Here is a 27,977-nt window from a genome sequence, read left to right as displayed (position 1 = left end):
TTTTTGTTTTGAAATTACAATCATTTTTTAGCTGTCATGGGTGAAGCTTCTTTGATGTATATAGACGATTTCTAAGCAACAGCAGACTCTTGGTGCTCTGACTTTTACAAGCTGTCCCTCTTTAGAAATATTTTCCAATCCAATCCTTAGGTATAGGGTTGCGTTGCAAATGTATTGATTGTTTTTGGAATCCCACAGTCAGTTGTTTTCTATATTTTAATCACCTTTGCCTTTCTGTAATGGTCTCTGACTGCTGAAAAAGGAAGCTTCTTTTGAGAGAGGTGAGAGATACACTTATCTATGAATATTATAGAATGGTGTTAAAAATTATGTTGTTGGTGGTAGCAGGTTCTTGTCTAGGGACAATGATCTCACCAACCACATGAACTTGGCTGGGTTTACATACTAGGAATAAATTTCCTTCTACAGAACCAGTCCTGAGTCCAATTAACTGGATGCTAGTTACTCCAACATATAAGTGCCACTATTACATCCTTGATGAAACCATTCCATATGAGACATTGTTGTGGGTCACAGGCTTTACATCTGGATAGGTTGACTGCTGTTTTCATCCTTGGTAGCTTGAGTAACATTTTCAGATACTTACATGAGATAGTCATCAGAAAGGAAGCTTTCTGGTTAGTTCTAGCTAGATTCCCCCAAGTCCTGTGTCTGAAGTGTGTGGTGTCTTATCTTCAAGTTCTATAAGGCAACAGGGGGCAATCTCAATAGCTTATATTGTTTTGGGGTGTCTTGGACTACCCTGACCAACAGCTTGAAAGGAAATATGCATTGGTCGGGCTGCTGCATGAAGCCATGCTAAGTTGCCCCCATCCCTTGCTGACCAAGAGCACAAAGGCTTCAGGCAGTGGCCTGGGTGGAGAACTAGCCCTACACCACTCTAGTGATGGCACAGCTCTTCTCAGCTGATGGCTTCTGGCCTGGATGCAGGTATAGAAAGACTTATCCTCCCTTGGTGACTGGCCACTAGGATTTTGATCATGAACCAGTGAATATATGGACCACACAAATGGACTTCCCTTTTTTTGGAGGGGGCAAGGAAGAAAGGGAGGAGACATAGAAGTCTGGACAGTGAATGTGATCAGGGCACATGATGTGAGATTCCCAAATAATCAATAAAGATAATTTTGAAGATTATTTTATAGGCAATTGTGAATCTGTAGCCTGAACTGGTCATCTCCTATGGCCAGATAAGACTTCTAGTGGAGGGATTGGGACACCAACTCAGCCACATAATCTTTGACCTATAGTCTGTCCTGCCTATGAGATGTTCTGGGGTAAGTATGGCACAGAGACTGTGGGAGTGGCCAACCAATGACTGGCTCAGCCTGAGACGCATGCCACAAGAATGAACCTACCCTTGACAATGCCTGAAGTGCCAGGACCCAGAGTCTGGATGGCCCAAAGACCTAGGATAGAACCAAACAAGACCAAAAAATGTTTATGTAATGATGCCTAATGATATTCTGCTATACTCATAGATGGGTGCCTATCCCAATAGTCATTAGAGAGGCTTCATTCAGCAACTGGTGGAAACAGATGCAGAGACTCTTTAGTCAAACATTAGGCCAAGCTCGGAGAATCCTGTAGAAGACCGGGAGTAAGTATTGTAAGAGCCAGAGAGGTCAAGGACATCACAAGAAAACCCACAGAATCAACTAACGTGGCCCCATAGGAGCTCACAGAGACTGAACCAAGAACCAGGGAACCTACATGGGACTGACTTAGGACCTCTGCATATATGTGACAGTTGTGTAGCTTAATTTTCTTGTGGGACTTTTAACAGCAGGAACAGGGGCTGCCTCTGACTGCTTTACTGGCTTGTGGGATCCTATTCCTCATACTGGGTTGCCTTACCCAGCCTTAACACAAAGTGAAATACTTAGTCTTCCTACAATTTGATATGCTGTGTTCTGTTGATATCCATCAGAACAGAGGCCTGCCCTTTTCTAAATATAAATGGAGGAGGAGTGAATGTGAGAGAGGCAGAGGGGAGGTAGAGGAGAGGAACTGGAAGGAGAACTTGGGGGAGGAACTGCAGTTGGGCTGTAAAATAAAGAAGTAAAGAAAAAAAGAAAAATATTGTATGGGACTTAATATAGTTATCTAGTTTCATTTGCTTTGAGCATCTTGGGGAGAGAGAGTCAGGCATTTCTTCTATCAATAAATCCTCTGCTTTTTAAAAAAAATACAAGTGAATATTTATGTTATATAATACACATTATGTATTACATAATTTATAAATTATACAAATTTATATATTTGTAGATACATGTTGCACAAATCCTAAATGGTCTTATAATAAAAACCCAGAGCCAGATATCAGGGTGAAGTCTGAAAGATCAAAGAAGCAGAATAAGCCACAGCCATCACCTCTTACCTCACCAACTCCTCAGCCTGAAAGAGAGCAAGTTCCTGTCTCTTCCTGCCTTATATTCCTTTCTCTGCTCATCCCCATCACTTCATGTCTCAACCTTCCTAGTGTTCTTCATGTCTCAACCTTCCTAGTGCTGGGATTAAAGGTGTGTGATCCCAAGTGCCGTATTTAAAGGTGTGTGTCACCACTGTGTGGCTCTGTTTTTCTTTTAGACTGGATTAATTCCGTGTAGTCCAGTGTGGCCTTGAACTCATAGAAATCCAGATGGATCTCTGCCTCTGCCTCCCAAGGGCTAGGATTAAAGGTGTATGCCACCACTGCCTGACCTCCATGGCTAACTCTGTGACCAGCTGCCTCCTCTGATCTTCAAGCAAGCTTTATTTCCTATACAAACAATATATCACCACAGATACATATTTGTATATTACATAAATATATGCATATTTTACATAAAAATAAGATATGCTAAATAATATGCTTTCTTATGGCTTTTTCAAACATTTCTAGTAGTAGTCATCCATTCTACATTTCTCTCCCTCCATTTTCTCTTCTCACCCATGTCCCACTTACCATTTCTCCCTTCAGAGCAATTCTTCCCTAACTCCCTACATGCTCTACTTACCTTCATATCTTTCTTTTTAATAACCCACTAAGTTCACCTATTGATGCCCACATATACATGAGTATGGGATCTACTGGAGCATTGGGAATCTTACCAATGACCACATCCTCAAAATAAAATGATTCTCCTCCCCTTGAAACTATCATTTGCCAACAGCTTCTCCGTAAGACTTTGAGTGTAAGATCACTTATACAACTATGACCGAAATTTGACTGACTTGATCTTGAGAAGGAGATCTTGTGCAGGAAGCATGGATTCCTGTGATAGCCACTATTATTTGAGTACTGGCATCTGAATGCAGATTCTCCTGTTTAAGAAGAAATCACTTTATCAACTGAGCGGTCTCCTCCTGCCCCTGAGGTTATTTTTTAATATCCTATTTGAAAGTGAAGGGTCAAGTATTCTCAATTGCTGAGTCCAAAAACAGTCAGACATACTCCCTTTCTCTTAATCTCTCAACAAAATCAACTTTCAATTTTAAGTTGAATCAATAGTGAGAATCCACATTGGTTTTATTAGATAACCAAGTTATAAGAATTTTTTATTTCTTATGGTTTAGAGCTGTCTTACCATTTTTTGTCACTTACTTACTTTCCTATATACTGGTCTAAATTCATTGTGAAACTGAGATCTTAACTCATGCCTCTGTCTAGACATTTCCTCTAACTCTAGTTATTAGACTTCATAGTGAATCTACACAGACTAAGTTTTCTACATTATTTTGAGCATCATTTACTTAGGTTTCCTTTCTCTTTCTTTATAATAATTCAGATACAGGTTATTGAATGGTTTTTTAAAAAGTACTAGTTAATATACTTAATTCATAAATTATATATATATATATATGTATGTATATTCACACATTTCTTTAGGCAAAAAAATTCTCACCCATATCTATTTTTTCTTTTTGCAAATTTTTCTGATACTGCTCTGCTATGTCTTTGTGAAGGGGTGAATGGTTGGTTGAATGTGTGTGTGCATGTGTGTGTGGGGTGGGCGGTTGGGGTGGGGGGTGGCTGTGCATGTAGAAGTCAAAGGACAACTTCAGGTATTGTTCCTCAAGTACTTGCCAAGTAAACTGGAGAAGCTAAAAGCAATTCAATGGGATCTACCCATGTCTACCTCCTTAGCCCTAGGATAACAAATGTCCCTTGCCACATCTAGTAATGTTTTTAAATATTAGTTTGGAGATCCAACTGATATCTTTGGCTTGCTTTCCACATGATTGCCTCTTCACCAATACAGCCATCTATCTCCTCAGTCCTCTATTAGGACATTTCTTCAGTCTCTTGTTAGTTCTTAAACTCTTTGGCCCTCTTAAATTTTTTTTGTTTTCTTTTGTACTTTTAAACTCCTCTGTTCTCATTCTTCAGCTGATCTTGTCAAAAGAAGCAATTGTTATTCTCCTATAAATTTTTATCCAGTGATTTTATCCTCACAAGATTCTGTAATTGCTATGTATACATAGATATCTCCTAAATTGGCCTTCATTCTAAACCTTTCTCTAAAAACCTTTCCTTCTATAACTCTCTATTAAAGTATTCTACAAATGTCTTAAAGTTAGACCTAAAGTTATTTTTAATTAGCTTGATTTATATTCTATTTTCAAAATCTATCTTCTCTCTCTCTCTCTCTCTCTCTCTCTCTCTCTCTCTCTCTCTCTCTCTCTCTCTCTCTCTCTCCTCTCAACATACACACACATTACACCACAAAAATAGAAATTCCTCTGTCCCTCATGACCTGCTGTTTGTTACTTCTACAGTGTACTCTAACTCTACACATCCACATCCCAAACCTTTAGGGCCCCTTGAGATTTCATCTTATTTACCCACCATAGGTTCTTAAATGAAGCAAACAAGTACCACAGCTGTTTTGACATGTACTCTAATACAATGGGACATATATACTCCTTCAGACATAGAGGAGTTAAGTTGCAAAAACAGTAAGAATGATAGTGTAATCCTCCTTTAAAATTTCACTTTACAGTATCCAAGAGTAGCATTTCCCAGTACTGCTTAAATACTTACTTTTTTCTTTCCTAAGTAAGGGTCTGTGTATGTAGCCTAGGACTTTCAACAATGGCATATGAGGACTGGAGAATCACTCATATGTCCATCTGAACAATTACATAAAATAAGATACCAAACTTTTAAGATTGATTTTATTATTTTTAATTATGTGTCTGTGTTGGTATCTACTCAAGTGTACGAGTTCCAGTGAAGGCCAGAGGCATCAGATCCCCTGCAGGTAGAATTACAGGTGGCCAAGAGTCAACTTAAATGGGTATTAGGAATCATAATCAGGTCTTGTGCAAAAACAGTACCTTTTCTTTACCACCGAGTGTCTCTCCAGCCCCTACAGGGTATAAAATTCTATTTTTAACTAAATGATCCTGTGTTTCTCTAACATGCTAACATAATATAAATGAAAATGTTTGCTGTTAACATATTTAATAGCATATCATTGCATTTTTAGTATCTTCAGTTCTATTTTAGTAATTCTCTTCAAAATTTTGATTAATTTACTATACTTGATATTAATTTAATTTTTAAAGGGTATGATTACTTTGTTCTGAGAAACCACCATACTCATTTCCAAAGTGGCTTTACAAGTTTGCACTCCCACCAGGAGTGGAGGAGTGTTCCTCTTACTCCACATCCTCTCCAACACAGGCTGTCATTAGCGTTTTTGATCTTAGTCATTCTGACAAGTGTAAGATAGTATCTCAGAGTCATTTTGATTTCCATTTCTCTGATAGATAAGGATGTTGTACAATTCTTTAAGTGTTTCTCAACCATTTGAGATTCTTCTGTTAAGAATTCTCTGTTTAAATCTGTACCCCATTTTAATTGAATTATTTGGTATTTTGTTTAATTTTTGACTTCTTTATATATTTTGGAGATAAGTCCTCTGTGAGATGTGGAGCTGGTGAAGATCTTTTCTCATTTTGTAGCCTGCCAGTTTGTCTTATTCACAGTGTCCTTTGCATTACAGAAGGTTTTCAGTTTCAGGAGGTCCCATTTATTAATTGTCAATCTCAGTGTCTGTGCCATTGATAACCAGATTGGTGACTACCGTAATTGTCACCATAGAACCTTCATCCATCAACTGATGGAAACAGATGCAGAGATCCACAGCCAAGCACTGGCCAGAGCTCCTGAAGTCCAGAAGAGAGGGAGGAAGGATTACATGAGTAAGGGGGGAAGGTAAAGGTCATGAGGGAAAACCCATAGAGATAGCTGACTTGAGCTAAAAGGAGCTCACAGACTCTGGACCAATAGTCCTGTGGAGCCTCCATAGGACTGACTTGGGCCCTCTGCATGTGAATGACACTTGTGTAGCCTGGTCTATTTATGGGGACCCTAGCAGCAGAATCAGGAACTGTTCCTGGTGCATGAGCTGGCTTTTTGGAACCTATTCCCTGTGCAGGGATTCCTAGCCCAGCCTTGATGCAGGGGAGGAGCTTGGTCCTGCCTCAACTTGATATACCATGCTTTGTTGACACCCATGGAAGGCCTGCCCATTTCTGAATGAAGGAGGAGTTGATACGGGGGAAAAATAGGAGGGGGGGGGAGGGAATGGAAAGAAAGGAGGGAGGGAAACTGTGATGGTATGTAAAATAATTTTAAAAAATAATTAAAAAACATGATTACTTTAAGGAACTAACTTTTTTTTTTTTTTTTTATGCTTTAAATCATTTAATTAGGGAGATTAAAAAACACATTAGTGCAGAAAACATCCCATTTGGTGTTATCAAGTCATATAATGTAAAATGACTGTGGGATGAAACGGTGACTATTTGACTTCTATCAATACTTTTGTTAGAAGGTGAAGAAAAAACATAAAAAACGAAAACCCAAGACTAGTGACCATCAGGTTGTGTGAACACTGTGTTCTCTTCTTTGTTGGGTGAGGAAACAAAGTCTTGAAGAAGTTGTCCAAATGAGAACTTGCATAGCTAATGGGCTAAGTGATTCAGCCTCTCGTTAGTTCTAGCTCTGGATTCAGAGATTTCTCCACAATGGCAGATAGTCCCAATCCCATCATGGCACATTCAGCTTCACCTAAAGCTCACACCCATTTTGTCTATCTCTTATTGTGACATCTTAAGTTTCTTGTCTTTACCTTTAAAAAAAAAGTCCTCCGGAAAAATTTTCTGAGTCAGACTTGAGATTGATTTCTGTGATTCATTTGTCACTGTGGAAAGAGATTAGAGGAGAAAGAAAAGTGAGTCCTGTGTGAGGGCTCCTGCTCACTGCTGCATGACTGGCGGCTTCTAGAACAGAAAAACATTTGCTTTCCTTTGGGGACTCAGCAGTAGGAGGATATTTCATTCAGCAAAGCCGATGAAAAATTTTCTTTATGTTGGACACCTCAGTTCCCCTGGGAACACTGGGAGTAATATTCCCCACATGTGTAGAATTCCAGGATGATCTTTTCCAAGCAGGAATACATTCTCTGTTAGTCCTCTCGTTGTCTGGATCTTGTGTGACGATTTCCACAAAATTAATCTGGTGCCATAGGTTTCTAGCAAAGACAAGCTGTTCTTTTTTTTTTTTTTTTTTTTTTTTTTTTTTTTTTTTTTTTTTTTTTATGAGATAGTAGCTTTATTTTTTTTTCCCCTTTTCTATTTTAATAAAAAGGAACTAACTTTTAACACATAAAAATAAACTGGATTTCTGTTATTTTAATTTTTGGTACAAATAGTTTTAAATTGTGAAACCACTGAGAAGCATTAGTTTTTATTTTCACTAATTTTAGTCATTTGATGAGTAAATTTCAAAATCCTGTTAATAATCAAAATGTAAAATAAAGTAATGAAGGAAAGAAGAATATGACAAAAAGAAACAAAACATAGATATTTTCTCAGAATGAGAAATAATCATAGAGATTTTTTATAAAATTACTTTTTAAATTTTAAAATTATAATTAAAATATGATGACATTACTTCCTTCTTCCTTTTCCTCCATCCACCACTACCATATTCCCTCCCTTTCTTTGAATTGTTGTCAAATCTTCATCCCGCTTACTCAAATTGATGGCCTATTTTTATTATTGTCAAGCACATGTGCACACACACACACACACACACACACACACACACACACACACACACCTTACTGAGTTCAATTAGTGTTGCCTGAGTGTACAAGATGTCAGGGCCAATTACTTTGTATTGGACAGCCAATTAGAGGGCTCGTTCCTGGGAGAGTCTAATTCTCCCTCTTCCAGCAGTCATTAGCTGCCTATAATTCTTTGTCTAAAGGTGGGAACCCTGAGATTTCCCTTTCTTCATGTTAGCATGTCCACTGGCATCATCATCTCTCAGATATTGTTTAGGCAGCCACACTGTTCAGATATCATGGATTTGGTTTTCCTCTCCTTTTTAAGCAATACAAATTCACATCAGACTTCATGGTCCCCTGGCTCTTAACAATATCCCCACATCCCCTCTCTGGTAATGTTCCCTGAGCTTAAGGTGAAAGAGCTGTCTTATAGATGTTTCTGCTGGGACAGGAATTGCCATAATCTGGTGGATTTCTGCATTATGACCAGTTGGGTTTTTCTGTAATGAAAAGAGAAAAGCTTCTTTGGTGAGAGTTGAGAGCTATACTTAACGTTTGGGTATAAGGATAATTTTAGAATGCTATTAGAAATTATACTGGTTAGTAAAGAGTCCATAGTAGGTTACTCTCTAAGACCTATAACCCCACTAGTATCAGATTGTTTGCTGATGTTTAATTTGGAAGCTCAGCTCCAGCCTCACTCTTTCCCGTTTCAAACCCCACCCCTTCTCAGAAAGCCCACTAAGCAGCAGCTCCTCCCCGGAACTACTCAAGACCACTCCTGCAGGGTATTTAAACTGCCTCCTCGAGAACAGCCATGTTGTTTTATTCCAGTCTCTTCTCCCAATCTCATCTCTGGGGACTGGAAAAATCACCTGAGAATGTTTTGCCCAATAAACTTGGTCTTTTATTTTTATTTCAACTTGATTTGGCTTACTGTATCAGTGGAGAGATTCAATATTGGGGTATGGAAATCTTTCTGCCAGGATTCTAGTGAAAGACCCCCGCAGGTAGTCTTCCCTCTGGAGAGACCCTCGCCCAGAGATCACACCGAGACCACAAGTCAGATGCAAACAGCAAGAGGCTTTATTCCGGAACACGGGTACTCGGGGCGACACAGTCCCTCCAGAGGCTGAAGAGACTGGCGCGCTGACGGGCTGGAGTGGAGGGTTTTTATGGGGTTGGGCAGCGGAAGGGCGGGTACAGAAGCAGGAAGCATAGTTTACAGGGTTCTGATTGGACGATTCGTATGAGGCCAGGTTCAAACTCAGGACAGCTCGTGGTTTTTCCCCGAGCTCGACACGCCTGCTGACTTGGCTCTTATCCAGGGTACAAGTTGTTTTTCTGACCTTTAGTACCCTGTTCTGGGGCCAGGTGGCCGACCGCAGATACCCTGTTTGTTCCTGTGCCTATGAACTTTCCCCGTACTTTTCAGGCCTTGCTCAAAAATGGCGTTAGGCTAAGCAAGTATGCTGGGGCCCTTTCATTCCCCCATTTTCTTATCTCAGGGAATGGAATCCTCCATTCATGGGGAAGAATAGGGATGTGGCTCCATTTCCACCTGGTTGAGTCGTTGGTATTGTTGGGTCAATACCAAGGTCTGAATAGTAGAAACGCATTCCCTGATAAATTGGACAAGTCTGTTTAGGATACAGGGCCCGAGCGTCAGAAGGAGCAATAAAATCAGAAGGGGTCCCAAAAGGGTGGAGATGAGGGTGGTGAGCCAGGGGGACCTTCTGAACCATCCTTCAAACCATCCCTGCTGTTCTTCAAAGAGTTTCTGTCTTTGTTCTAATCTTTTTCTTAATCTAGCCATGCTATCTCTCACCACCCCAGTATGATCCGCATAGAAGCAACATTCTTCTTTAAGGGCGGCACATAACCCCCCCTCCTGCAGGAAGAGGAGGTCTAATCCCCTCCGGTTCTGCAGAACTACTTCAGACAGGGAGGTGAGTGACTTTTCCAAGGCACTCACGGATTCCTCCAGTGCCTGGATATCGGTATGCATGGCAACCTGGAGTTGTCTGAACTGGTTGGTTTCCATGAGGGCAGTGGTACCTGTGCCTATTCCGGCGGCGACTCCTCCCATAGTTAATCCACCTAGTATCAGGGCCAGGGTTAGCGAGACTGGCTTTCTTTTTATACGGGGGACCCCTATCTCATATTGGGCATAGATATCTTCAGGTGCATGGTAGACTATCTTGGGGTACAGTTCTATGAGCACACAATAATCGGCCGTGTTGGCTAGTATTGAGGAGGAGAGGCATGGTGTAAGTCCAGTGCTACAGGCCCAATAAGTCCCGTTGGGAGCCACGAGATAGTGGGGTCCTGGAACAAGTGCCTGGGTGCGATTACACAGGTGTTGGTGGGTGTAGGGTACTATCCCCAGACATAGTCCTTGTCCTGACACCTCGGAGATTGTGAGCTTATGCTGAGGTGTCGAGGCACATCCTGACGGGGGTGAAGAAGAATTGGTGAAGCTTCCGACTACGGCCACCCCCTCATAATAGGGGGGTGTGGAGACTAGGCATAACCAGCATTCCTGAGTCTGATTTGGGTTGGTAACATTGAGGGCTGAGTAAGCGCCCTCTATAAGATTCAATAGCCGGTCTCCCATACCGGGCCTGGGTGGCTGGAGGGTGACTGGGGTTATAGTGGCATTCGGAGCCGTGCTTGGGCGAATGGCCGAATTGGGTCGGGGGGTAGCCCTCGGGGGTGCCGGAGCGGGTAAAGAGGGGCGCTTTTGGTCAGAGAGAACCTGGTTGGGACCTATAGAGGCGGAGGGCTCCGTGATTTTAAGCCTAATTGTAAACACGACTCCCTGGTCCCATCCCGTCATGTAAAGTCTAAGTCCCCATGTTCTACCTTTAATCCAGTCTTGTGCTATCTCCCTTCCCTTTTGAGTAAAAGATATATTCAGGGGGTTGCAGGTGAAATTTACACAGGGCCCCCCCCCCTTTCCAGTAAGAGTTATCTCTTCCTGACGTGACAGTTCCCCAACAACGTCCTTGAGTAAGAGGACGCCATGAGTGGCTTTCTCTTTGGGTAGCCCTTTTTACCCTAATGAGGTCCCAAGTGGATGAAGGCTCCCAATAGGTATTACCAGTTGTTTCACATCCCCATGCTTTACAGAAGTAATTTTCATAACCCCCACATTGTCTAATCATCTTCCTGTCCCTACCATCCCGGGGGCAGACATAAAAGGATAGTTGTGACAGGACTGCTCTGGTTTCAGGGTGACCACATCCATATCTCCTGTCACTACATTTGCAAGTTCCCTTACCATCCTGACAGACGTCTGGTGCTCTGGGGTTCATGGGGTCAGTGGTAGGGATGTCCCAGTCCCCTGACCCTGATACTAGTTGGCAGAGATCTGGATGCAAGTTGGGCCACCATGTGAAGTGGGTGTGAAGGGCGGTCGTTTGCCAGACCGTCTCCCCAGTTTGTGAGATAACCTGCCAAGTGAGCCTCTTAACTAGGTGCGGGCTCTCTGCTGCCTTAGTCCCCTGGGGGTAGGCAGAGATTAAGAGGAGGGGGAGGAAGAGGAGCCGCGGGCCAACCTTATTTTTAGGGGGTTTCGTGTGCGGCGCACTGTCCATGTTGACTTTCTGGATCCTGCTGGGTCGGGTTCCCTGGCAGCCTTCACATGCGAGGCGTGGATCCATGCAGCAATCCCGTCGACCTTGAGTGCAGTGGGGGTGGTCAGCAAGACAGTGTAGGGCCCCTTCCACCGTGGTTCCAGATTCTTGGTCTGGTGTCGTCGGACCCAAACGGAGTCCCCGATCTGGAAGGGGTGGGGCACCACCGGCTTGTCTAGCTGCTCCTGATAGGCCTTGGCCAGGGGCTTCCAGATCTCCCTCTGCACCAGTTGGAGGGCTTGAAGATGTGCCTCTAAAGTAGGGGTGGTAGCAAAGGAGGAAATATCAGGATGGAGAAAGTTTACAACAGGAGGTGGGGCCCCATACATGATCTCAAAAGGGGTTAGGCCGTGTGGGCCAGGAGTATTTCGGGCTCGGTAGAGAGCCAAGGGAAGTAGGAGCACCCAATCTCTAGTGCCAGTTGCAAGCGTTAATTTGGTTAAAGTTTCCTTGATTGTTCTATTAGCTCGTTCTACCTGTCCTGAGCTCTGGGGGCAGTATGCACAATGGAGTTTCCAATCAACCCCCAATAGTTTGGCCACCTTCTGACTTACCTGAGAGACGAAGGCAGGCCCGTTATCCGACCCCAATATTTGAGGCATCCCATACCTGGGGAAGATTTCTTCCAACAGTTTCTTTGTTGCCACGTTAGCCGTCTCATTCTTGGTTGGAAATGCCTCGATCCATCCGGAAAAAGTGTCCACGAAGACCAAGAGGTACCGGTACCCGTAGAGTCTGGGTTTTACTTCTGTAAAGTCTATTTCCCAATGAACACCAGGACGATGGCCTCTTTGGCGGGCCCCCTTGTTTAGATGAACCTTTCCTGCGTTGACTTGAGCACAGGCTGGGCAGGTAGAAGTTACCTGCTGAAGTACCTGATCCTGGTTCAGCAGCACTGCCCAGGTGTTTTCTCTGTCCAATAGGGTCTTCATCTTGTTTTTGCTCAAATGGGTCAATGCATGGAGGAATCTCAGCATGTATCGGGTATGGGAGGTTGGCATGACCATCCGGTCCCCTAGTATATATGCTTGTCTTCCTTGTTCCCAGTCCGCCCCCATTTTCTTTGCTAGCTCATGGTCTTCTGGGCTATAGGGCATGGGGTCTCTCTCAGGCTGTGGTTCTTGTATGGCCATCAACTGGCTGCTCCCTGCTGGCTGGGAAGCCACTGTTCGGGCAGTCAGATCCGCCAGCCGATTCCCTCTGGCTACCGCAGAGTCATCCTTTTGATGCCCTGGGCAGTGGACAATACTGAGTTGGAGCGGGAGGAACAGGGCCTTTAGGAGGTCTAGGATCTCTTTTTTGTTTTTGATTTCCTTACCCGCGGACGTCAGCAGGCCTCTCCGTCTGTAGATTTCCCCGTGGACATGCGCAGTGGCGAAGGCATATCTGCTGTCAGTATAAACTGTGAGCTTCTTACCTTCTGCCATCTGGAGAGCTTGGGTGAGCGCAATCAGTTCTGCGCGCTGGGCTGATGTCCCGGGCGGGAGTGACGATGCCCATACCACTTCCGATTCGGTGGTTATAGCTGCCCCGGCTCTGCGTTTCCCCTCCTCCAGGAAACTGCTCCCATCTGTGTACCAGACAGCGTCTGGATTCTTAAGCGGCTGATCTGTCAGATCAGGGCGGGTGCCATGTGCTTCTGCTAGAATCTGGAGGCAGTCATGCTCCTCGGAGGGGCTAGGCAGTGGCAGCAAGGTAGCAGGGTTAAGGGAAACTGTCGGCCCAAAATTTACCCGGTCTGAGTCCAGTAGTAAGACCTGATAATAAGTCATTCTGGCGTTAGAAAGCCATCTGTCCGGTGGTTGTCGGACCAAGGCCTCCACTGCATGGGAGGCCAGCACAGTCAACGGCTGTCCCAGAGTCAGCTTCCCGGCATCCTTGAGTAATACGGCAATGGCTGCCACCATGCGGAGGCATGATGGCCATCCTGTAGCCACCGGGTCCAATTTCTTGGACAAGTACGCTACAGGTCTCCTCCAAGGTCCCAGTCTTTGCACCAGTACCCCTTTGGCAAAACCTGAGTTCTCATCCACAAACAGCTCAAAGGGCTTGGTTAGATCTGGCAGACCCAGAGCCGGGGCCTCGAGTAAGGCCTTCTTGATCTGTTGGAACGCTTTCTGATGCTTCTCTTCCCATTGGAACATGGCCCCTGGTTTAGTGAGGGGGTACAATGGGGCTGCCAGTTCGGCAAAGCCAGGAATCCAAAGGCGGCAGTACCCAGCCGTACCCAGGAGCTCTCGAACTTGGCGGGGGTTCCGAGGAGGGGGGATGGAGATTATCGTCTCCTTCCTCGCTCTTGTTAACCATCTTTGCCCCCCGCTTAGGGTGTAGCCCAGGTAGGTAACCTTGTCTCGGCATACTTGAGCCTTTCTGGCTGAGGCTCTATAGCCCTTTTGTCCAAGTCTGGCCAACAAGGCTCGAGTGTCCTCCAGGCACTCGGTTCGACTCCTGGCCACCAGGAGTAGATCATCCACGTACTGGAGCAGAGTCAGGGTTGGGTGTTCGACCTGAATCCGGCCAGATCTGCATGTAGGGCCTCATCAAAGAGGGTTGGGCTATTTTTGAAGCCCTGAGGGAGCCGGGTCCAGGTTAACTGTCCCGAGAGCCCTTTTTCTGGGTCCCTCCATTCAAAAGCGAATAGCATTTGACTTTGAGGGTGCAGTCTTAAACAAAAGAAGGCATCCTTCAGGTCTAGCACAGTGTACCAGACGTGGGTCGGTGGGAGGGTGCTCAGAAGGTTATAGGGGTTGGGCACCGTGGGGTGTATGTCCTCCACCCGCTTATTGACCTCTCTCAAGTCCTGGACCGGCCTGTAGTCCCTGTCCCCGGTTTCTTAACAGACCAAGAGGTGTTCCAAGGGGACTGGCAGGGCTTTAGCACCCCTTGGTCTAGGAGCCTTCGAATATGGGGCTTGATCCCCTCATGAGCTTCCCGTGACATTGGGTATTGTCTAATTGAAACGGGAGTCGCGGAGGCCTTTAGTGAGATCACCAGCGGTGGATGATCGTGTGCCAGCCCCAAGCCCCCAGTCTCTGCCCAGGCCTGAGGAAACTCTCTCAGCCAGTTCTGTAGCTCCTCAGGTGATTTCTCCGGGGGTTCTGGTTCAAACAAACGGTATTCTTCTTCTAAACTGAGGGCAAGGATTTGTAGAGGGTCTCCTTTAGGACCCGTGACCCTCGGTCCCTTCTCATCAAAATAGATTTGTGCCTTCAATTTGGTTAATAGGTCCCGTCCTAACAGCGGATGGGGGCATTCAGGTATGTGCAGAAAGGAGTGAGTTACTTGCCCTGATGCCAGTTGGACTTTTCTCTCGGCAGTCCAATAATACCTCTTGTTTCCAGTTGCCCCCTGCACCAGTGCAGAATGCCGGCTAAGAGGCACTCCGGCATGGGTTAGGACTGAATGTTCGGCACCAGTATCAACCAGGAAGGTCACGGGCTGCCCCTCGATCTTGAGGGTTATCCTAGGCTCGGGGGGGGGGGCTCCTGGCCTCGACTCCCCTAGTCTTCCAGACTAGGGAGGTCTACGGTCTTGGGCTTGGGCCGGCGGAGTCCTTGTGGCTTCTTGGGGCACTCTCGGGCCCAGTGTCCCTTCTCCTTGCAGTAAGCACATTGGTCTTTATCAAGGGGTGGCCTCCTTCGCTCTCCCGACCTATCTCCCTCTCTCCGCTGTCCCTGAGACACAACGGCGGCCAAAACCTTTTTCATCTCCCTATGCTGTTTCTTGTCCCTTTCCTCTTGTTTCTGCCATCTCCTTTCCTCACGCTCCTCAGGAGTTTCTCTCTTATTGAACACTTTCTCTGCTTCCTTCAATAAGTCTGGCAAACCTAGCGCCTGTAAACCTTCCAGCCGCTGCAATTTGGTTCTGATATCTGAGCTAGACTGATAGATAAATGATAGGATGACACCTGGTGCTTGCCCTGGGTCTTCTGGATCATACGGAGTGTACATCCTATAAGCCTCCTTCAGCCTCTCTAAAAATGCAGCGGGTGTTTCTTCCTTTCCCTGTATCACATTCCTTACCTGAGCCAAATTGGTAGGCCTTCTGGCGGCCGCTCGGAGACCCGCTAAGAGCAACTGGCGATAGAGACGTAGATGCTCCCTACCTTCAGGGGTATTGAAGTCCCAGTCTGGGTGGGTCAAGGGAAAAGCTGCATCGATGATATTTGGGAGTTGGGTTGGCCTCCCGTCATCGCCCGGAACCTGCTTCCGGGCTTCCAGGAAAACTCTCTGCTTCTCCTCTACTGTTAAGAGGGTCTGCAGGAGCTGCTGACAGTCGTCCCAAGTCGGCCTGTGAGTCACTAGAATGGACTCAATTAGGCCGGTTAAGGCAACAGGATCCCTGGAGAAAGGGGGATTATGTTGTTTCCAATTATAGAGGTCTGAGGCTGAAAAGGGCCAGTACTGCAACTGACGATTCGGCCCCTCTCTGAGCGGGAAGGCCCTGGACTCATTAGGGGGGCCATCCCGGCGACCGCGGAGGCGGCCGGCAATGGGGGACGGGGCTGCGTCCTCTTCTTCAGCCCCGTGGGTCCTGCGAGTCGAGGTGACTTCCGGATCTGCCACGGGCACGGCCGGGGGTGCCGCCACCGGGGCGGCGGCTGGGGCCGCTACGGCCGGCTCTCCAGGTGGTCCGGCTTGATATGGTGGTGGGTCCTCTGACAGGAGATCTATAAGGGGGGTATGGGGGTCTGGGGAAAGGACTGGAGGCCTAGGAGTCTCCTTGTGAGGGAGCACGGGGTAAAGGGAGGAGTCCGGGTTGGGGGGCGCAGAAGGCCCAGAGACTGGAGGGGGCTGTGGAAGGAAAGGCTTAACCCATGGAAATGGGTTCTCGACCAGTGATCTCCAGATGGCGATATATGGGACCTGGTCGGGATGCCCATAAGGGCTAGGGGCAAAAACCTTGCCCTCCACCTGTGAAATAAGAGAGAGAGGTTAAAAGATCCCTCTTGCGGCCAGCCGACATTCATCATTCATTGTTTCCTCGGGCCTTAACATCGGACCAGTGGTCCGTGGTTAGGCTCAGTGGGGTGGCGACAGCCTGTCCCATGGTGGTCTCTAAATAAAGAAGGGTTAAACACACAACGAGAAACAAACAGACAAGACAGACCACAGAATTTTGCGCTGCGCGGCTCCGGCGTAAAACCGAAAGCAAAAACTCAGATGGGGACGCGGAGTGTTTGAATTCTCCGTCCCCTGCCAGTACCACGTATCCTTCTGATGCGTGGGTGGCCCCGAAAAACCGTGCCCCAGAGGGGACTTCCCGTGCCCCAGAGGGGACTTCCCGTGCCCCAGAGGGGACTTCCCGTGCCCCAGAGGGGACTTTCCGTGCCCCAGAGGGGACTTCAGATACCCGTGGAACGTCTTCCAGGGTTTCGGTGGGCGAAGTCCGAGCTCGTCAGCTCCTTCAGCCCCCACCGACTCAGACCTGACTTAGGACGCCCAACGAACACTGAGACAATACAGACAGACAATGGCCGGCCAACTTACCTCCTGACAGTGGGTCGGTGGTCCCGAGGCGGGGGTCTCCGATCCCGGACGAGCCCCCAAATGAAAGACCCCCGCAGGTAGTCTTCCCTCTGGAGAGACCCTCGCCCAGAGATCACACCGAGACCACAAGTCAGATGCAAACAGCAAGAGGCTTTATTCCGGAACACGGGTACCCGGGGCGACACAGTCCCTCCAGAGGCTGAAGAGACTGGCGTGCCGACGGGCTGGAGTGGAGGGTTTTTATAGGGTTGGGCAGCGGAAGGGCGGGTACAGAAGCAGGAAGCATAGTTTACAGGGTTCTGATTGGACGATTCGTATGAGGCCAGGTTCAAACTCAGGACAGCTCGTGGTTTTTCCCCGAGCTCGACACGCCTGCTGACTTGGCTCTTATCCAGGGTACAAGTTGTTTTTCTGACCTTTAGTACCCTGTTCTGGGGCCAGGTGGCCGACCGCAGATACCCTGTTTGTTCCTGTGCCTATGAACTTTCCCCGTACTTTTCAGGCCTTGCTCAAAAATGGCGTTAGGCTAAGCAAGTATGCTGGGGCCCTTTCACTAGTAGCAGGTATGGATCCCCCTTCTTGAGTGGGCTTTGAGTATGGTTATATAGCTGTTGGTTACTACCAAGATATGAGTACTACTGTTGCACCTTTAGGGATATCTTGCCATGTTGGTTATTCTTGTAGTTCATACATTCCAGAGGTAGATAGGACTATTGATTTTTTACCCTCTCTTTTTATTTGCATAGCACTTTCAGTTACTATGAAAGCTGGATCACAGGAAGGATGCTTTCAGTTTAGAGCTAACTTGTCTCTTTCAAATCCTATGTCCAAACCATGTAGTACGTTTAATAGTAGGTACTTAATTTCTACCTGTGGGAGGCAACTCAGGGCATAAGCAATAGCCTATATTGTTTTGGGACCTTCTTGGACTACCCTGTCCAATCACTTGGTTTCCCATGCCTGGTACACAGGTTTTTGTTAGCCTTTGACCTTTTACAGAAGTTTGTTAGTTTAACTTGGAACTTTTAAATAATTAGGAATCCAGATCTGGCATTTGGGCTTCCATTTGTGTTTTCACTTTTTCGATAAATGAAAGACAATAACTCATAATTTCTGTGTGCCTACCATCCAACCATCCAATTTCCTAATACTTTATAATAGACAGCCCTCTACCCAAGAACTTCAACCAAAACCAAAGTGTCTTTCTCAGCTGCCTCATATATAACACTTTATTTAGTTCAACTTTTTAAGTCTATTCTTAAACATCTTTGTCATTTTCTTTTTCTCAGATATCTCCCCAAGAATAATGACCAGCATGTGGGTGCTGGGAACCAACCCCAAGTCCTCTACATTAGCAATAAATGTTCTCAACTTCTGAGGTGTCCCTCCAGCACTTTCTTCGGAGTGCAAGTTACCCTATATATGAAGTGCAATCGAGAAGTGTGCACTGATGAATGTGCATAGTCACAGAAGTCTGAGTTAAGTATTTCCCATTTAGGTGTATTGTCAAAAGGAAGGTTCCTTGGGATTTCCAGTAGAATTCCATTACTGTGTATCATTTTTCTGTTTCCCATAGGGAGAATACTGTTTTTTAATTCTTTGCTTTTGCTGTATTATTTTAGTCAATGGAACAGATGGCTTTCAAATTACTGAGGTTGCTCTTGAGAAATGTCTTAGGAAGTACAAACTTAGGCAAGAAAATCTTTACACAATTTCTTTTTTTATGTGGACTTCACAGATTTAGTTCTTGAAATCTGAGTTTTCATGTAGATGACAATTCAAAGAGCTAAAACAGGAGAAATTCAACTTTTCTGTATTTTTTAATTAATAAAGTTTTTTAAAGGGAAGCTGAAAATCTTTAAGTAGACTAATGGCATATTAGTGAACAAAAACAAAACTTTAAAATGAATTTAAATTACTTCAGGGAAGCAGAAGAAAACAAATTTAATTCTCATCAGCTTACTCATTTTCTCTTAGTTTCTTCACAGACAAATTACCATATACTTTTAGAATGAGTGTATCATTTTAACACCTGGATGCTGACTAGTCTTCTTATTAATGTTTTTTAACTGTCTGCTGTTCACTTCCATATTGCATACCAATTATCTTCCTAAACTTTATACTTTCTTTTTGTATCATTCACATAATTTAAAATCTCAAATGTCCCAGACTCAAGGAATGACCTTCTTGACCTGAGCATTTGATCAACCTGAAGACCTAAGTTCCTGAAGGGTTTATGGAGTCTGCCCACAACAGTTGTGAGAGTGGGTTAGGCAAGCTTAACAGGCAAATGCTGCTGTCCCAATACCGGACTTCTTGCATACCAGGTAATGGGTCTCTTTGAAGCAAGCATCTGTGCACTCAATCCCAGTTGGCTTAACCTTCCTCTTGAAGTCATTTTCATTTCTAAACTCAGGTATTTTCATGCTAATGCCTCAATCAAAAACTTTGTGCCAAGGTATCCTGGAGCCTCTGTCAATACTTCCTTAGTGGCAAGCAAAATCGAGAAAACAAAGACATTTTCTCACCCTGACTAAGTCTTTCAGAGTCTATTATCCTCTCAAAGCATTTTATTGGAGATGTTCTCAAAAGTGAAATGTCCCAAGATCATTCCACTCAGCATAACAGGACAGGAAATTTGGTGTTTTGTTATTTTCTTTTTCTTTGTTCTTCATCTTCTTCTTCTTCTTCTTCTTCTTCTTCTTCTTCTTCTTCTTCTTCTTCTTCTTCTTCTTCTTCTTCTTCTTCTTTTCTCTCTCTCTCTCCCCTCCTCCCCAGGGGGTCAGTCTGGTTCTCTGACTTGCTCACAGTATTTCAGTAAGCCATTAAGAGTTTTAGCATTGCATTTCTTTGGATGTGTGTGTGTGTGTGTGTGTGTGTGTGTGTGTGTGTGTGTGTATTCACATGTTTGAGGATATATGAGTATGTGTACAAGTGTGCATGTATGTATGTGTGACTGCCTTTGATGGATGTTATTCCTCAGACATCCACCTTTTTTTTTTTTTTATCATCACAAACTCGCATTCTCCAGTTGGCCTGGAGTTCATGAATTAAGCTATACTGGATGGTCACAAGCCCCAGAGATACCCCTGCATCTACCTCTCGAATGCTACAAAAACACATACACACCACCATACCTAGATTTTTATGTAGGTTATGAGGATCAAACTTGCATAGTAAGTACTTTACCAATTGAGCCATCTTTTCGACCCCACCATTCCCTTTCCTTTGGGCTTTTGGATTTGTGTGTCTACTCTGTCATGCAACAGCTCAGCTTTCTCTCCCAGACTGGAGGAGCTCCTGATCTACTGGTCACTCTGACACATGGATCATGGAAGACTTCTTCTTGAATATGTGTATTTTAAGACCTCAGCATTTTTTCATTTTCCTCCATTCTCTCATGCATTTCTACTTTAAAAAACCTATCTCCAAGGTGACTTTTTCAAGCAGAATTGATTACCTCCTCCTCTGTTTTCTCTACATCTTGACAGGTGATTGAGAAGTAATAACTTATTAAAGTGGTTTAAACTACATAATTACGGGAGGCAGCATGGAATGTTACATTCTATGTATGTGGAATGTGGAAACTAAAAGGGAAATAATCTTCAATTATCCATTCACCATGAGATACCCTTCATCATTATTTAGATATATATCTTAAAGTATTATTTTATGTAACTACTAAAACAGCATTTGCAGTGCAACTACACTGTTTTATTGCTACCTCATGGCATGTATTAAATACAGCTTTGTAGGTATATGCTCTTCAAGGAGTCACTAATGCATCATAATATCTTATAGTGTGTTCATGTAATTTGTTAAGCTATATCATTACACATGTGTTGTCTGAAATATTGATGTTTTGGTTACATTAAACTAGAAGTTAAATGAGAAATGGCAGTGACAAGCATATATAATATTGTATATGATAGATCCAGAGCTCATGACAGTCATTAAAATGGTTAGCACCCCACATTTTACTATAAAATGAGTATAAAAATATGGCAATATCAAGCTAGACCAAATTATGTGGGAGAATTCTGAACAATAGTTGCATATCTCTAGCATATCTTTGGGCCTGCCTTTGGATTCTAAAAGTTTGGGGAAAATTCTTTTGTCCCTTTGGACATATATGTCACCTTTAATCTTTGCTCCATCATAAGACTGTATCTAGTTTGATGAAAAATACTCTGCAAGAACTTCTTCTTAATTTAGCATTGACTACTGATGTAATTTGGATCTTGAGTATTCCCCCAAAACTGAGATCTTAAACACTTGATCCCTAGAGTAGAAGTTCCTTTAAAAGGTAGGACCTACTGGGAAGTCTCCAGATCATTGGAGTGTGCCTTTGAAAGGGATTCTATGACCCCAGTCTTTCTGTTTACTCCTTTGTTTTTGACATAATTCCAGTGTATGTTCCCGTCTTGATGTACTGTCTCATCACATCATAGAACAATTAATAATAATGGAACAATTAATCACAGACAAAAACTTTAAAATCCATGAGCCAAAATATGTGTTTCTCTCTCTAAGTTCATTGTGCTAGGCATTCTGTAATAGTGAGAGAATGCTAACACAACTCCCAATCTCTCTTCTTAGTCATCTTTATCCTCCAGTGGTGATTTCCAATTACTCAGGTTAATGGTTCAAGAAAAAACAAGAGTTACTTTATTTTTGAAATCTTCATTTTCAGACTTTCCTTTGGCTTGTACAGAGCTATGTTAAGGAAGAGCTATTAAGAAATGTCTGTCTAACACATCCTAAAAATCCAAAGAATAAGAAAAAATGCTTCATAGTAAAAAATATGATGTAGGAATTCCAAAACAAAGCACACATTTATTGTTGCAGGAGAACCAGAAAAGAAATGAGAACTATTTTTACAAGTCTCAAAGAAATATCTGCCTGTCTACCTCACTATTTGGTGTATGTTATTTCCTGGATTCTGAGGTTTTTTTAGTACATTAAGATATTGTGTAACATAGTCAAAATAACTGGTATTTAAGACCGTGAAAGTCATTTTAGTACATTCAGTGATGAACAAGAGGATATAAAGAAGTGGGCCTAACTTTCAAGGAAACACACATTAGTCAATTCCTCTCTTCTCTTTTCCTTGAAAAGGTAACAATTAAATAACAGTGACATACATTTTTTCTAAAAGTGTCTATACCTAGAATGTATTTTCACATATAGGGGAGGATATACATGTAGTCGTACTTATAAGCATAAAGAACAGCTAACTGAATGACTTCTAATAATTCCATAATCAAATTGTCATGGTTAACAATTCAGCAGCAATTTGCTTAGAATCCCTTTCACAAGAACACATGGGACATGAAAGAAAGAAATCAGACTGTACAGGAGGTTAAAGGGGTTATTGCAGGGTAACTGGGTTGGGGGACAGGAAAGATGAGAGAAAGGTGAATGTACTGAAATACACTTTGTTAAAAAATAGCATAGTGAGAGCTAATCTATTGTATGCTGATTATAAGAAAATAAAATATTAAAAAACAAATCTCCCCAAATAGGCTTTTGCAAGAACTTTGTTAAGATATTCAATTGTTGAAATGCTATATGAAATTAGGAATATTGCTCTATTCTTATCATCCTGAAATGATAAATGCCCAGGTCCTCCATTGAAGTCATTGTTATAACAGTTGAGGAGAATTATAGAAATTCCAAAAAAAAGAAGTAAGAATGTGTCTGTGATTAAATTTTAGTAGACAAATAGTTTTTACTATTGTTGCCTTAAATGTGAGGTAATTTTTGACTTAATAAGTAAGCTTTCTTCTTCAGTCTTCCCATTATGGCCTAATAATTCTCCTACTTATAAGCACAGATTTTCACAAATGTTTTGCCAAAATAAACAGAAAAGAAAGAAAGAAAGGAAGGAAGGAATACAGAAAGAAAGAAAGAAAGGAAGAAAGAAAGAAAGAAAGAAAGAAAGAAAGAAAGGAAGGAAGGAAGGAAGGAAAGAAGGAAGGAAGACAGGAAGGAAGACAGGAAGGAAGGAAGGAAGACAGACAGACAGGAAGAAAGGAAGAAAGAAAAGGAGGAAGGAAGGAAGGAAGAAAGCAGTGCTAACTGTTGCAATGCTGGACAACAGAGACAGGGAGCAGGATTCCAAGTAGGTGATGCAACTGAAGTTTGCTTTGTCTCTGTATAACACTAAGGAGTCCTGGAGCTGATCCAAATCTTCTGATTTTATAACTTAACAATTTTTCTAGATACTCAAATTTTATATCAAGGGAAGAAAAAAAAGAAGTAGCTATGTAAAAAATATTTCATTGTACAATGAAGACATTATTGACATCGATAAAGAGAACAACATCAATATAATAATATCTTATACAGTATGTGGTGGTTTGAATGAAGATGGCCCCGTAGGCTCATAGGGAGTGGCACTTGTTGGTGTGGCCTTGTTGGAGGAAGTATGTCACAGGGTGGGCTTTGTGGTTTCCAAAGTCCTAGCTAGGCCCAGTGGCTCTCAATCTTCCTGCTGCCTGCTGATCCAGGTGTAGAACTCCCAGTTTCTTCTCCATCACAATGTCTGCCTGGATGTCACCATGCTTCCCACCATGATGATAATAGACTAAACCACTGAACTGTAAGCCAGTTCCAATTACATGTTTTCCTTTACAAGTGTTACCATGGTCATGGCATCTCTTCAGAGCAATAAAACTCTATAACTAAAACATGTTGAAATATGAATCATAGCAAGGGAATTTTTATCAACTTTCTCCTCTGAGCAGCATGCTTAATATGCTCCTTATCACACTCCATAAATGCATAGAATATAGTGAGTATGTAGGTCAGTATATATACCTGAAAGCAGACAGTACTCATGTTGGGGAGAGCACAATGCATATGTCTGAGCTATGTATTTTCTAGTTATGAGCATAAAATGGGTCGTAGGGAAGGCTATAGATTTATTTTGAATCCCTAAGTCTCCTCTTCTGCTTTAATTCTGTCTTTACCACCATTACTTCCCAACTTTTGCTGTTACCAATTGTTCTCTAAGGCAGGTTAGTGTGATAAATGTAGGTCTTATAATCCAGTATGAAAAATCCTAACCTTCAATCTAAGCTAAGTATTTTCCATGTATACATTCTTTTCCAAGTGAATTAAACTTATTATTATTGGTTTTAGTCTAAAAAATAGGAAATAGTGCATAGCTCATAGAATTGTTGGAAGATTTCAAAGACTTTTTAGAATGTCGAAGTCAGTGGGAGCAACCACACAATAACACTGCTTCCCTCTCCCTGAAGGATCCTGGCCCCATTCTTCTGCAGAAGTGCCTTTTTCTCCCTTGCCAAATCTCTGCCATTTTATCAACCAGTCACCTGGGATGCCTTCTATCCTCCATTTTCAGGTCCTTTTAATTTCATGCCTGAACTATTTCAATAGTCTCTTGTCTCTGATCTTCAGCTTATTTCCCCTCCCTCCCTCTTGTTCACTGTTGCCAGACTAATCTTTCTAAAGTATCGTTCTGATGCTGCCATTTCTTTGCTTAAAAAATATTTAAAGAATTTCTAATAGATACAAAGAGAATCCAAACATGTTCACTGACAACAGAGCAAGCTCCACAGCATGAACTAGCTAACATTTATTACTCAGAGTCTAAGATGCTGGCATTTTGCACACATTTCTTATAATCCTCAGAGCAATGAAGCAAGGCAGAGGTTGTTATGCCTTTTTACAAACAGGAAATGGTGGACCAGACAGGGCTCAGAATTAGCTGAAATATGGCAGCTAGCAGGTAAGAGTAGATAACGGAGCCTCTGGTTTTGTTTCCTCTATCCTTCTTTACATATCAAGTCCCAAGCAACTGTATAGTTCCTTGGTATAGCTTACATTTCTGTATTTTATTTATTTCCAGCTATTTGACTCTGTGATGGCATCTACCATTAAAACCCCTGGCAAGGAAGGAGGCTGGCCTTTTCTTTGCATACCTTAGTCCATATCTAGAACAAAAGGTATATCCAGGAAAAGTACATATTGATTGAAGAACTACTTAATTACAAATATAAAGATGGCATTCATGATATCTAAAGTGGTGCTTGAGATTCAAAAACAGTTTGAGGGCAATGTAGGTAACCCTGTTTTTAAGATGGTGAAGGTGTTAAGTGTATAAGAATGGTGTGTGGGAATTAGAGGAGAGACTGAGGATGAAAACCAAACTGTAAATTATGCGTTTTAAAGTTGCATGATGAATTTTGCCAATCCTCCTGTTTTGTTCTCTGATTAAATTAAATTGTGGGAGCGACCCCAAAGATTCCACCAAGGAACTGATACAGCTTATAAACACCTTCAGCAACATAGCAGGATACAAGATCAACTCAAAAAAATCAGTAGCCCTCCTATATACAATGGACAAAGAAGTGGAGAAGGAAATCAGAGATACATCACCCTTTACCATAGCCACAAATGACATAAAATACCTTGGGGTAACACTAACCAAGCAAGTGAAGGACCTATATGACAAGAACTTTAAGTCCCTGAAAAAAGAAATTGAAGAAGATGTCAGAAAATGGAAAGATCTCCCATGCTCATGGATAGGCAGGACTAACATAGTAAAAATGGCAATCTTACCAAAAGCAATCTACAGATTCAATGCAATCCCCATCAAAATACCAACACAATTCTTCACAGACCTGGAAAGAATAATACTCAAATTCATATGGAAAAACAAAAAACCCAGGATAGCCAAAGGAATCCTGTACAATAACACAACTTCTGGAGGCATCACGATCCCTGACTTCAAGCTCTACTATAGAGCTACAGTAATAAAAACAGCTTGGTACTGGCATAGAAACCGACATGTGGACCAATGGAATCGAATTGAAGACCCTGACATTAATCCGCACACCTATGAACATATAATTTTTGACAAAGAAGCCAAAAGTGCACAATGGAAAAAAGAAAGCATCTTCAACAAATGGTGCTGGCAAAACTGGATATCAACATGTAGAAGGCTGCAAATAGATCCATATCTATCACCGTGCACAAAACTTAAGTCCAAGTGGATCAAGGACCTCAACATAAATCCAGCTACTCTGAACCTGCTAGAAGAGAAAGTAGGAAGTAGTCTTGAACGCATTGGCATTGGAGACTACTTCCTAAATAGAACACCAGTAGCACAGACTCTGAGAGAAACAATCAATCAATGGGACCTTTTGAAACTGAGAAGCTTTTGTAAAGCAAAGGATACGGTCAACAAGGCAAAGCGACAGCCTACAGAATGGGAAAAGATCTTCACCAACCCCACATCTGACAGAGGACTGATATCCAGAATATATAAGGAACTCAAGAAATTAGACATCAAAATGCCCAACAGTCCAATTAAGAAATGGGCTATAGAACTAAACAGAGAATTCTCAACAGAGGAAACTCAAATGGCCGAAAGACATTTAAGGAATTGCTCATCATCCCTAATCATGAGGGAAATGCAAATCAAAACAACTCTGAGATACCACCTTACGCCTGTCAGAATGGCTAAGATCAAAAACACTGAAGACACCTTATGCTGGAGAGGATGTGGAGCTAGGGGAACTCTCCTCCACTGCTGGTGGGAATGCAAGCTTGTACAACCACTTTGGAAATCAATATGGCGCTTTCTTAGAAAATTGGGAATCAATCTCCCCCAAGATCCAGCTATACCACTCTTGGGCATATACCCAAGAAATGCTCAACCACATCATAAGAGCACTTGTTCAGCTATGTTCATATCAGCATTGTTTGTAATAGCCAGAACATGGAAACAACCCAGATGCCCTTCAACTGAAGAATGGATAAACAAATGTGGTACATATACACAATGGAATACTACTCAGCAGAAAAAAACAATGGCATCATGAGGTTTGCAGACAAATGGATGGATCTAGAAAAAATCATCCTGAGTGAGGTAACCCAGACTCAGAAAGACAAACATGGTATGTACTCACTCATAGCAGGATACTAGACATGAAACAAGGATGAATTGTCTGCTACTCACACCACCAGGGAGGCTACCCGGAAAACAGGACCCCAAGAAAGACACAGGGATCGCCCAATGACAGAGAAATGGAATGAGATCTACATGAACAGCCTAGACATGAGTGGGGGTAATGAAAGGCGAGGGTCGAGGGAAAGAGAGCTTGGGGGAGCGGGAGATCCCAGCTGGATCAACAACAGAGAGGGAGAACAAGGAATAGGAGACCATGGTAAATGAAGACCACATGAGAATAGGAAGAAGCAAAGTGCTAGAGAGGCCCACAGAAATCCACAAAGATACCCACACAACAGACTGCCGGCAATGGTCGAGAGACAGCCCGAACTGACCTACTCTGGTGATGGGATGGCCAAACACCCTGATTGTTGTGCTAGAAACCTCATCCAACTGCTGAGGGATCTGGATGCAGAGATCCATGACTAGGCCCTGGGTGGATCTCTGGGAGTCCAATTAACGAGAATGAGGAGGGTTTATATGAGCGAGAATTGTTGAGACCAAGGTTGGATAAAGCACAGGGACAAATAGCCAAATGAATGGAAACACATGAACTATGAACCAATGGCTGAGGGGTCCCCACTGGATCAGGCCCTCCGAATGGGTGAGACAGTTGATTGGCTTGATCTGTTTGGGAGGCATCCAGGCAGTGGGACCAGATCTTGTGCTCATTGCATGAGTTGGCTGTTTGAAACCTGGGGCCTATGCAGGATTGTTTGGCTCGGCCTGGGAGGAGGGGACTAGACCTACCTGGACTGAGTCTACCAGGTTGACCTCAGTC

The 27,977-nt window shown here is 43.3% G+C and overlaps 1 protein-coding gene across 1 annotated transcript; it reads right to left on the bottom strand.

Annotated features, from left to right (window-relative positions):
• Positions 1–11,594: 11,594 nt before the first annotated feature.
• Positions 11,595–17,151, bottom strand: LOC128096482 (uncharacterized). The gene is given in 6 exon segments (XM_052716078.1): positions 11,595–14,231; positions 14,234–14,545; positions 14,548–15,205; positions 15,208–16,656; positions 16,659–16,699; positions 16,702–17,151. Coding segments are annotated over 6 exon segments (5,154 nt in total). The 5' UTR covers positions 16,775–17,151; the 3' UTR covers positions 11,595–11,610.
• Between the last annotated feature and the right edge of the window lie 10,826 nt (positions 17,152–27,977).

The sequence above is a fragment of the Peromyscus californicus genome, unplaced genomic scaffold, assembly GCF_007827085.1.
Source record: "Peromyscus californicus insignis strain IS unplaced genomic scaffold, ASM782708v3 Scaffold_5__1_contigs__length_169319896, whole genome shotgun sequence".
In the NCBI taxonomy this organism is placed as follows: Eukaryota; Metazoa; Chordata; class Mammalia; order Rodentia; family Cricetidae; genus Peromyscus; species Peromyscus californicus.
Note: the sequence above shows the minus strand (reverse complement) of the source record. Positions and strands in the feature narration are given on the sequence as shown.